The sequence below is a fragment of the Marmota flaviventris genome, chromosome 13 (assembly GCF_047511675.1).
Source record: "Marmota flaviventris isolate mMarFla1 chromosome 13, mMarFla1.hap1, whole genome shotgun sequence".
Taxonomy (NCBI): Eukaryota; Metazoa; Chordata; class Mammalia; order Rodentia; family Sciuridae; genus Marmota; species Marmota flaviventris.
Genome location: NC_092510.1, coordinates 36,806,208 through 36,818,855, shown reverse-complemented (window position 1 = coordinate 36,818,855; position 12,648 = coordinate 36,806,208). Strand labels below are relative to the sequence as shown.

At 42.4% G+C, this 12,648-nt stretch overlaps 1 protein-coding gene across 1 annotated transcript in view; it reads right to left on the bottom strand.

Annotated features, from left to right (window-relative positions):
* The window catches only part of Dmrt1 (doublesex and mab-3 related transcription factor 1), a 103,387-nt gene extending 93,310 nt beyond the window's left edge, over positions 1-10,077 (bottom strand). The window contains exons 1-2 of the mRNA XM_027954779.2: positions 9,730-10,077; positions 6,502-6,685 (exon numbers count right to left, since the gene is read on the bottom strand). Of these exons, the coding sequence (XP_027810580.1) occupies positions 6,502-6,685; positions 9,730-10,077 (532 nt within the window). The remainder of the gene's footprint in view (positions 1-6,501; positions 6,686-9,729) is intronic.
* Positions 10,078-12,648: the final 2,571 nt, after the last annotated feature.

Genomic DNA, 12,648 nt, shown 5'->3' with positions numbered 1-12,648 from the left:
TTTCTTTTAGAAAAGGAGACAAAATTTTCCAAAATTAAATTCTGGTGATTGTTGAACAACACTGTGAATTTACAAAAAAAAAAAAACAATAAATTATAGCCCAACATGGTGGCATCGTCTCAGCAACACGGGAGGCTGAGGCAGAAGGACTGCCAAGTCCAAGACCAGCCGGAGCAACTCCATGAGACCCATCTCAAAATTAAAAGGCCTGTGGATGTAGCTCAGCGATAGATCATCTCTGAGTTCAAACCCAAGAACTTCATACAAACTCAAAAATTGAATCATAGATTTTTTTAAACAAATGAATTATACAGTATAGGAAATATACCTTAACCTGTTAAGAAATTAATTTGCATTTTTAACTATTTTAAAAATACACAAAAAGCACACTGAACATCAAAGATTTTTCTCTCTGACATCTGTATGTGGGTTCGTGAAAACTCAAGTGTTTTAAAACAACTCATGTATTCATTCAACATCATGTATCATTCATTCAGCAAAGGTTTACTGACCATCAACTATAAAGCCGGTAGTTTACTCTATCATAGATGAACAAAGTGATAAGTAAAAGGCCATCCATGCTCTCCAGCTTATTTTCACAAGGGAGATATAGATGTAACCCAATCAAATGGTTTTATGTGTTTTATATATGGTGTTTTAAAACTTGTGACTTTAAATTCTCTGTTTTTTAAGGCTCTAGCTAAATTTCCTTTCTAGCCACATGTAATCTGGTTAGGCTATTTTCTGTGTACTTTGTTGTTATAGTTGCTAAACTGAAATACTATCCACACAGAGTTTCTATCAGACCAACTGAACTGCTGTATTTGACAAGTATAAGCAGACTTCCCTTGAAATAAACAAAATGGTCTAAAACAGTATTTAAAACAGCAAGCTATCAAAATGATCGCTACCATCTAGCATTTTCTTTCTTTCAAACTTCCAACTGTTGCTTCAGTTTATGTTTGGGTTAAGACAATCTGCTGGCAACTTCTTTGACTCTGAAAGCATGAGGATGCTTTTGATCTGAAGACTTTTTTAACCTAGCATCAATTCTTATTCTGCCTGCAATGGAGAGCTGGCTTAAATCAAAGGGAGACTATCTCACATAAGTGGTCAGAATCTTTCAAAAATAAACTCCTAATCCATTGTGTGTAAAATGTTTTTATCATTCATTTGAGTGAAATGCTTCCTTCTTTGTGATGTTAGAAAACTGCAAAAATAAAAATTTAAATGTTATATTAAATTCAAATAACCCCAAAGAGTAGGTTTAGGGCTGTGGAAATATGCTGTCTGATATCATAAAGATGTTGTCCACACCCACAGAAAGGACAACACCAAGAGTGAACCCCATTGTGCACCCAACTCTGGGGGATATATGACAATGCAGGTTTCTTTGTAACACTGGCACTATTTTGATGGGGGATTTAGATGGTAACGGGGGAGGCCACATATGTGTGGGGGCAGGGGATACATGGGAAATCTCTGTACCTTTCCTTCAATTGTGCTGTAAACAACCGAAAACTGCTCTAAAAAATAGTCTATTCTTCTAAAAATTTAAATTCAGTATATTCAGTTGTTATTCATCAGTCCCATCTCTCACTGACAAAAACCACACAAGGCACACACTTGTAATTCCAGCAACTCAGGAGGCTGAGGCAGGAGGATCACAAATTTGAGGCCAGCTTCAGCAACTTAGCAAAACTCTATTTCAAAATAAAAAATAAAAAGGACTGGGGATGTGGCTCAGTGGTAAAGTACCCCTGGGTTCAACCCTCAATACCAAAAACAAACAAACAAAAACCCCAGGGACATTCTTCCATTTTCAAACTGGAATTTTGAAATAAGAAAGTATACTTTATGCTAATATTTTAAAAGATAAAGCCACAGAGAAAATGCTGAGATTGCTATTAATTCATGGTCCTTTATAGCCAAAAATGTTCACCTTTTTTTCCCTCTGTGTCCCAAAAATGACCAGGAAAAACTTTTCATGTCTGTAAAATATTTAATCTCTCAAGACCCACAAAGAAATATGCTCCTCTTCTGGCCTGCGCTCTCTTGAAGTGAATTCCTGCTGAAGAAGATGGAGGAGGGGCCCCTCCACTATTAGGCACAGACCAGTGCTACCCTTCCAACAGGGGAAGGGGAGGGAAATAGGGCCATGGGCTCCAGGAAAGGCTGAAGCTGCCAAGGAAAACCCCAGACGGTAGGAGGTGGCTTGATCTGGGGGAGGGTGGATGTGCTGTGGGTGTGGATGCAAGTCCAGGGTGCTCCAGAAGGGAGGGTCCAAGAGATAACATTCAGGTCCTCACAAAGGACATGCATGCAGAACCAAGTTCTCTACAATACAGCCCTTCATTTGACAGTTTCTGTACAGAAAAGGAGATGAAAAACTATGCAGACCTCAGGGAACATACTGGGTAGAACAGTGTTCTATGTGTGCACAGGAGGTTGAAGGAAAAGTAAAATGTAAAATAAAACAGACGAGCCCAAATTTACAAAGAAAGAAGGCCCAATTTTTTTCAAAAGCTGATAACTTGAAATAAAAAAAGTATACTTTATGCTAATATTTAAACTGAAGGCACACAGAAAATGCTGAGATTGCTAATTAATTCATGGTCCTTTAGAGTCAAAAATGTTCATCTTTTTTTGCTCTGTGCCCCACAAATGACCAGGAAGAAACTTTTCTAATCAATAACATACCTGCTAACATCTAATCCTACTAGTATAAGAATCAGCAACAAAACAATTTCTTCAAAGGGCTATTTTTTTCCCCACAATTACATCCACAATCATAGAAGAAAACAACAACAAAGTCTCTTATACCCATCTTCGAGGATATCCAATAAATCCTTTGGTCATTGTTAGCCAGCCTTTGACTAAGGACTGTCTTCTAATGTGCATTATCCTATTTATAAGGTTTAGTTCTCCAAAAAATGAATCACAGCTTGGTAAATCCAATTTACTTTGAAGTGTCCTTAGAATTCAGCCAATAATTCTTGAGCATTTTTTACTCTCACTTTTGGCACTTTAAGGAGCCAAAAGGAGATAACTAAGAAACTTCAAGGACATAAAAATCTACTCAATTTCACCAAGCAACTGGCCTAACAGACCCTAGGGAGCAGGGGTAGGAAGGAGGTTAGCAACTGCACCCAGGTGAGCCAGGTCAGTAGGTCTTACTATTCCATGACAACTCCTACAACTTTCAATTCTCACTATATCATTTCAAACCCTGGCCTTCCACATCTACATAAAAGAATTCTAGGCCGTTAATAATGCCAACTGGGGCTGGGATTGTAGCTCCGTGGCAGAGCTTCACCTAGCATGTGTGAGGCACTGGGTTTGATTCTCAGCACCACACATAAATAAGTAAAATAAAAGTCCATTGACAAATAAAAAAATATTTTTTAAAAATTCCAAGCTGCATTAATATGTTACAAAGCTAATGACAATGGGTGCAAACACACTCCCATTATAAACAGGTAAATATTATTAATCTGTACACATATGTGTGTATGTATGTATATACATATACATACATGTACGTATGTATATATATATATAATATGTATATGTACATACATACACATACGTATATGGAAAGAAAAACTACACACAAAAGCCTGAACATGTAGCAAGTAATCCTAGGATGACAGAGGTGAAACTCAAGACTGGTGCTGGAAAAGCAATGTTCTTTCCTTAAATAGGTTCTGGACTCTACTACAAATGTTTGCCCTTTACATTGCAATAGTTAAATGTTACTTCAAATACATGCAATCTTGGAAAAACTTAAAGTAAGCTTTATTCTTGTTAGTGCCAAGTTATCTAAGAAACTTGTCTCCATTAGCCACCTAAAAGCTGTAGGACCATCTTCTGTCTGCCTCTCCCATTTTCACAATCTCACTCTCCTTCTCCCTCTTTCTCTCTGTAATTGGTATTCTACTAACTTCTCCACCTCCCTCTCACTCACATCCTCAGTCCATATTAATTATTAATTCCAACTCCAAAGGTTTGATAGAAATCCTGCAAAGGATGACCATCGTGCCCCAGAGATGAGCTGTCTAGTGGGGCACCCACCTTCCTTTGGGAGGCACAGCCTCCCAAAGCTATGAGTATCCACCTATGCCCAAGCAAAAGAGCAGAACACATATTAGGTCCAACATTCCCCTTGCCTTTGAGTACTGACCAAGAGTTCAGGTACTACAAGGTATGTTACTCCAGAGACAAGCAAGGGATCTGGGTGCATCCTCCTTGATCCTGACCCCTAAATCCTTCTACCCTGTGGCTCCTCTCTGTTACTTTTCCTCCCATTGCCACTCTGAAACACTCTGCCAGAACCTGTTTTGCCCTATGGAAAGCAAAGTTTGGAAACTGTTCTAAGTATACACTATGAACAACCAGCCCAAAAAGAAAAACACAATACTGGTTCAATTTTTTACAATCTTTTGACATTACAATGGTGCAAAAGCCAGTGCAAAGGTTATACACTTTTGGTAAAAACCATAAGGGCTGGGACATAGCTCAGTGGCAGAGAACTTGCCTAGCATGCATGAGGCCCTGCACTCAATCCCCAATGCTGGGGGGGCAGGGGACAGTAGAAACTATATTTTGATCTTTTCCCAAGCTAGCAATATGGGATATGATCCTCTCAATTTTGCACAGAAAAAGCAGCTCCCAGACAGCCATACGACCCAAGAGTAATAAACAACTGGTACTGCACACAGTACTATGGTACTAAGCTATGATGTTCAGTAGGTTGAGTGTATTAAATGCATTTGATTTAGGAATTGTTCTATTTATGTTGGATTTATCAGGACATAAGTCAAGGAGCATCTTTACCTTGTCCTTTGTTCATTACAGAACCTATAGCTCCAGTAACACAGAGACAGACACACCTACCTGTTTCCCTGTTGTGCATTTCTCCTCCCTACAATGGCAAAGACTCATGCAATCTTTAAGAACCCTCTCCCTCATTTTTGAGAACCAGAAACAAACTGCCCACAGAGCTTAAGTGACTTGTTCCAAAATTTCACTAATTTTAGATATGCAGCTGAGCAACTTTAGTCTAGTGGTTAAGCACAGCAAACTGAGTAACTCGTACAAGCTTAGCAAAGATGGTACTACATGGCAAGGCCATATTTCATGAAACCGTGGTAGAGCCTAAAGACAATCTCAGCACATATACATTAGTCCCACTTACCCAGAGTTTCACTTTCTGCTATTTCAGTTATCTGAGGTCAACTATGATCCAGAAACATTCAATGGAAAATTGAATAAGCAAATGATTCTCAAGTTTTAAATAATTTTCATTGTTATAATTGCCTTATTTTATTATTAGATATTATTAATTGTATAGAACCTAATTTATAAACTAAACTTTTCCACAGGTATGAATATATAGGACAAAAATGTTTATTCCAAATATACACATTTACATATACATGTAGGGTTCAGTACTACCCTAAGTTTCAGAAATTCACTTGGGTCTTTAAACCTATGCCCCACAGATAAGGGGGGATTACTGTATTTAACTGCCATAAACTCCAAAATTCCACAGATCTTTGGTGGATTTCTTAGAGCTTCTCTGCATTCTAGACCAGCACCATCAAATGAAACTTTCTGAGAAACAGAAATGCATCATCCAATATGGCAGCTCTTAGCTATATGTGGCTAATGAACACTCAAAATGTGGATCATAGGAGAAACCAAATGTTTTCTTTTTATTTCTTAATAATTTATTTATTAAATAATTAACTATGGCTGGAGGCTTTCATAGTGAATGGTGAACTCCAGACCACTGAGGTTCCTGAAGCAATTTGGAGACCCAGTATACCAAGCACACTGAGCTTGGGAGATAGATGGACTGATTCATATGCTTTCTAGTTCAGTCATCTTGACCATGAACTTAACCTCCTACACCTCTGTCTTCATGAAGTTAAAAAGGACTACTACCTCCTACTTAAGAGAATGACTCTGGGAGGAAGGAAGACCAAACTGGCACATATGAAGCCCCTAGCACAGTGCTTAGCACATGGGAGCCTGCATGACACACTTTCCCTGTTCCTTCTCAGGTTCATCCACATCTGACACTTAGGTTTTGGCCTTTTCAGACACTTTTCCCAAAGGGATGCTGCCCTTGCTGACGAAATAAACTTCCAGTTCTAAGAAACGAGGATCTTTAGCACCTACCCAACTAGACCCCCAAACAGAGGGGTGGACCAATATGAAACATGAACAATCTCACTCCCCCCTGACACTATGTAATTGTGACTATTAACTATCAACAGGAAAGTAAAGTTGCTGAACCTTCACTTCTAGAAGCTATGGCCATCCCCTTGTGAGGCAGACAAAAGCAGAGGGAGAATTCCTTACGAAACTCCTCCAAGTTGTAAATGTTATAGGTGACCCAGGAGGGTCCTGAGTCTGTTTTTATGGCCACAGCACTTCTTCCTCATGCCAGACCTCAATGTGAACCCCAGCCCCCGCCCCCCCCCCCCAGGTTACCTGAGGCCGCTGTTGTGGGTGTACTGGCTGCTGGTGGCTGTGAAGAGCTGCTGCTCTCATTCATGAGACATTGGTTGCCACCGTTGTTCTCTCTCTTGACAAGCAGCTCAGCTGCACTGGGCAGCGGGATGGGGTGGCTGATACCCAGTTCCTCCTCCTGCGCCTGCTGCCTTCTCAGAGCCACCTGGAAGCACAGGACAGTAAATCATTCTCCAGCACTCTAGAATCACCAGTTCCATGGATAGGCTCTGAACATAAAGAGGTTTCTCATTTCTCTTACCTGGCTGTCCAGGTAACTAGGATGTGCAGCCAAAGTTGAAAAATGATATAAAGACAGGGTTATCTGGCCCAGAGTAGATGTCCCCAAAACACATGAGTGTGCAAACTATCAGGAAAAACTCATCCAAAGAGGGGAGTTCAATCTCAAGAGTAGGAAAACACACTGATGGATTAGGAAGACCTAGACTCCTTCACCCTACAAATATGTAAAAGACCACTGTACTGGAAACAGTGACCAGTAAGCTTACATTAGATCACAGATTCCTCCCCATTTAAAAGGAGAAACAAGAAGCAAGTAAGCATCGACTACAAAATAGGACGAGAAGCAAACACCAATCTACAGCAAAAATGTAAGAATCAGCCTGCGTAGAAACGCAGCAGAGACCTGAACCATGGAATGAGTAGCACTCACACAGGGAAGGAAAAAGGGATAAGAATAATATGGAACAGAGCAGCTAGGAAATGAAACCCCACAAAACCCTGTTCCCCAGGGATGAGGGAGCATGTGGAGAAGCAAGGAAGAGCAAGGAGGCTGGAATCTGGTGTTGGAAGTCCCTGGAAGAAGAGGTGGGAGGTGGGGAGCAAGGGAGAGGACAGGTTTGGGGGGGGGGGTCTAAGCAGGGAAAGAGAGACAGAATTGAGACAGGTAAGAATCTGACATACTTAGGAAACACTTCAAGGGGCTTCTTATGTTTATAATCTTTTTAATAACATTGTTAAAAATTGGGGGGAGGCTTAAAACAAGTTGTATTTTTGTTTACTACCTGTAACAAAAAGAGACTTTCTATTGAACTTGACTCTTGGCGGTCATGAAAGGAGAAAAATGAAGCACCCTACACGTTAAAGGCTCAAAGACAAGAGAAAAGGTAAAATCAAAATGGTAAATCAGAAATCCAGCTACAATCTATGTATTGGCTTAGGAAAACTATATAGTCCAAAGTTAGCTGATTCATGTGGAAGTAAATTTCACTCATAACCAAGAGTCTTCACCTTAGAAAACTAAACCTTGGATAATTATTTAAGCATATATCTTGGATTTTCTGCTATTAACCAAGGGCTTGGAAACAGCATTATCAATAACTGCCCAGAAGTAAGTTTTTTAAAACCCTGCAAACCTCTAAAATATTAATACATACTTGTACCTTGATTTACACAAACCTCATGCATACCCAAAAGGCACAGCTTATTTAGTCCACAAACTAAGGATGCCCTTACAAAGATCTTCTCCAAGGTTTGTTAGTGAATATTATTACACAGGAAAGGGGCTCGCAATGGATTGCAAATGCAGTTGTTTCACTCATCTAATATCAATTTCAAACTATTTTAGAATAACTAGAAAGTAATTGCTATATAGATTTTTTAAGGGCTCATTAGCATAACACAAATCCTCTGGTACAAAAAATCCTGAAGTTTCATATTCTAAAAGTAATCTTGAGTCGTTTTTGTTGTTAATTCAGCTGTCTCCTCAAAATTAGTCCCTCTAAAAAGGGTTTTCAAAATTAATGCCCCTACTCGTATATTTTTATTACATTATGAGGAAAAATCCCTCGAGTATTGATTGCTCCACGTTAAATATTTAAGCCAATGACCAAATGCCCGGAATACTTTCCTGCCTACAAGTATATTTGGATGTTTTTTTAATCTCATTGTGATGCACCTTATTGTTACATCCAGCATTACAATTCACTACAGATTAAATTAAATTCTATGAAGAAACTACCTATATTTTCATTAACTACCCTTATAATATCTGAAGACAAAACCCTTGTAATTGTAAATGTTTTAATTTCCCTGTGCTTAAAACTCTGATGCACGTAGAAAGTAAACGATCTTTAAGCATTTGTGCAGTTATGTTTTTTTAAAACTATTTTACACATTTCTAATCAAAAGCAGCACACCACTGGAAAACACTTCTTTGGTATCATTTCATTTTAAATAATCTATCTTTAAAAGATGAAACAACTTTTAGCTGGAAAGAATGTGTATTATTACCTTTTAAAAACCTTTTAGGAAACCAAAGACGTGAACTTTCGTTAACATGCTAAATTACTAGCGTACTGTTGAAGCCATTAAAAATTAAAAATAAAAATTAACGGCTGGCTTCAAACCCAGGCAGTTTTTTTTTTTTAATTCTTAAATATAGTCAAAACATTTACATAACTTGGGGCCAGACAGCGAATTTTAAAATACTAGCATTTCCACGGTGCTCAAAATGGCTGAGGCGATCGGCCGGGAGCCGCCGGGGGCGAAGACGCCAAGTGCATCATGAGCAGGAGACCACGCCGCGCGGCGTCCATCACAGGGACTTTTCCAAAAAAACAAACGCGGCGTCGCGTTCCGCAGCTACCCAAGGGTCTCCCCTGGCCCCTACAAAGCGTCCCTCGCGGCGCTCCAAAGGACCCTACTTGATTTAAGCCCAACTCAGCGGGGAGTAGTGCCTGGGACCCTCGAGGAGAGCGAACCCCGCAACTCTGTGCTCGGTGGCGATCGCGGGGACTGCCCAGCCAAGCGAACCCCTCGGCGATCGGCTCTGAGAGCGAGGCTGGAGATCCCAGCCGCCCCCACATTGCGGAGCGAACCCCGCAACTGAGCTGAAGCGCGGGTCCGGAGATCGTGGAGAATCCCTAGCGGAACAAACTCAACTCTGCAGGGATGGAGATTTGGGGGCCCCGCCGCTGCAGCGAGCCCCACAACTCTGGTGCAGGATTGGGGTGATCTTAAAAGCAGGGTGAACCCCGCATCTCCGCAGGCGGGAACTGGGACTCGTTCCCGCCTACCCAGAGTGGCTTCGGCCCTGGCTGGGAGTCCCGCGTCCCCGGCTCGCCGCGAACGTCGGCGCTACTAGCCGGATCATTCCCGATCCCGGGCCCGGCTTAACTCCGGCCAAGTCGAAGGACTTTATCCCTGAAGCTCAGAACTGAACCCCCCTTTCCGGACACCCGCACCCACCTGCGCGGCCATCACGCGCTGTCTCTCGGCGATCAGATTGCACTTTTTGCACTGGCAATCCCGCCACATGCAGAAGCGTTTGTGGCCCTTGAGCGGCGAAGCGTAGCCGTGGTTCCTGCACCGAGCGCACTTGGGCAGCCTCGGGGACTTCTTGCTCGAGGCGCCCAGGCCCGACGCCCCAGAGCCGGAGCCGCTACCGCTGCCCCCGGCGCCTGATCCGCCACCAGCGCCCATCAGCGCCCCAGAAGCTTTCCCGAAGCCCCCGGACTTGCCCTGAGGCGGTGCCCCGGGGGCGTGCGGGGTCTCGGACGGTGCCGAGGGCTTGTTGAAAGCGTCGTCGTTGGGCATGTTGCCCCAAGGAGCGGCAAAAGGACTCACACCGCCTCTCACGCCCGAAGACGGCTGCAAGGAAGCACCCAACAGACGGCTAGGCTCTAGAGGAGGAGGTGCAGGAGGCGTGTATGCAGCAGCCAGAGGTGCAGCCCGAGTGGCGAGGTCGGGACACGCAGCGCCGGGAGTGGTGGGGGGTTGTGCCCTTTTTTTTTTCTTTTGGCGCGCGGCATAGAACTTTTGGATACTTTTCAGAATGTTCCCGGGATTGCAGAGGCGGGAGAGGGCGCGAGGGAGCTCAGCCACGCCCATTGTCCCCCAACTCCAGCCACTGCGCTCCGGCTGAGTGCAAGCTTGCACATCAGCTGCACGCAACCAGGGCGCTGCTGCAGGGATGCTGCAATCGCACTGGGGTGCAGAGCATGACCTCATAGCTCTCTGGGGTACCGGGGGCCAGGCTGCCAGACAGAGCTCGCTGCACGGAGGAAGCTAGCCTCCCAGGTCAGGAGTGGAGTCCAGCGTGCTACTTGGAGGAGGTGCAGAAACCTGTCGGGTAGTCTAGCTCCCTTCCCCCTTTCCCCTCCCCCCAGTGAGAACCATTCTTCAGGTTCAATAGAGGAGACCTTTGCAGCAGCAAACTCAGAAAGTGGTTTATTTCTCCCTTGATAATAAGGTTGAAAGTCTGAGAGAAGAAATCTCTACATCTATGTCAGCAGATAAGATCTTCACTTGGGGTTGAAGTGCGCCCAAAACTTTAAAAGTTGGAGCTCTTCTCCATTTATCCCCTGTTTTCATCTGTTCCCAAGATTTCTACCTCCTGGCCCCAGATAACTTTTCCAGTCTACATAGTTCCAGCCCTAGTTTCTTCTCACTTCTTGCATTTGAGGCAGCTTCATTTGGACTCTGAATGGGGGTGGGAGGATTACACACATGTACACCTTTATCAAAACTCATTCTACATTTAAGATCTGCACGTTTTATGTGTTTAAGTGTACATTTTTAAAAACTCCGTGATCTTACCTTTCCCGAGTTCCCACCATGAACTCCCCATCCCCTATCTCCTGCCACATTTGTCTCCTCTGCACTTGCACAGCTAATCCATCCCTGGGCCTGCTGATCAGTTCTTCCCATACATCCATGTGACCAGTCCTTCATCTAGAGTCTCAATCTGCAGTAGCTTCCAACAGATCTCTCCATTTCTCTTTCTTCTGAGGTATTCTAAGTACACAGCCCCAGGCCCCTTCAGTGCCTAGCTATTGTTTTCCACCTGAAAAACAAAAGTTGAAGACCTCAGGCTAGTCTTAAAGCACTTTGACTCATCTCTGCATTTCTTAGCCTCCTATTCTACCAGCTTGGAACAGCTCTTTGTTGACCTGGTACAGCCCCTTTGTTCATCACCACTTTTCTAACCTTGTATTGACAATTGTGCTTGGGGCTAATTTACACCCCTCTCCCACTTTCCTTGCTTTTCACCAGTTAGTACTTGCCTTGAATATTCTGGGCCACAGCCTCAGGGGAGTAGTTCTCAAAAGGAGCATAGCCACCTCACTTGGCTTCTCAATTGAAAGGGTTGTTCAGTGGCCATTTCTGTCCACAGTTGGGAATGTTCAGCACTGAGATCTGAAGTCCCTTCACTTGCCTTTCTCCCATTCTAATTCTTAGGCCTCCTACACAATCCTCAGAGTGCATTTTCTCCATTAGTGTTAGCTCTCTGAAAATTATTTCCTTCCAGCTTTACACAATGCCACGCACCCTGACCATGAAGTCAGTGAAGCTCTACTCCTGACAGGGATCAAGATACAACCATACACCCATGTTAGAACCTCTTAGATGATAACCAACATTTTATTCAGGGACATCCTTCTCCCTTTCTATTAAAACACATAAGCCAATTGCCATTATCCATTTTTTTTTAATCTACGCTTTAGTACCTGAGCTGAAGTTGAATCTTTCCCAAGGCCCAGTCTAGCTTTAGACAATAAAGTAGATGCAGGAAGCAACAGCTGTCACATCCCAGATCATGAGGAAAAATACGTTTCTTATAAACAGAATCTGTGATGGAAGAATTTAAACCTATAGAAAATGTGGTGCTAAGAACATGTGACCAAGGTATTAAAACATAAAATGAAGTAATGAAATTAATAGCCAAGTGAAGTTTTTATTTACAAGGCACAGAGGAGGCACCAGACAGGAGATGATCCATAAAGGAAGTAGGAAGACCCCCCAAAATAAATAGATTCCTACTGGACATTTTTAATAGCCTCACCCTGTTATCTCCTTTTTCCTCTTTCCAGAAACCAAAGTCCAAATATGATCATGCAGATCTGTACTCAATGACTTAGAAATATGCCCAAGACATACTGATTAGTGGGGGAAGAAGCCAGTTTTAAAATATGTCTTAAATAAAAATTCTTAGATATGAGACCAAAAGCACAATACAAAAAAAAAAAATAAACTTCAACAAAATTTAAAACATGCTTCAAAAGCCACAATTTAAAAAGTGAAAAGCCATAGTCTGTGAGAAAATATTTAGAAGTTATATCTGATAAAGAACTGTACCCAGAATATATTTTTTAAAACTATTTTAAT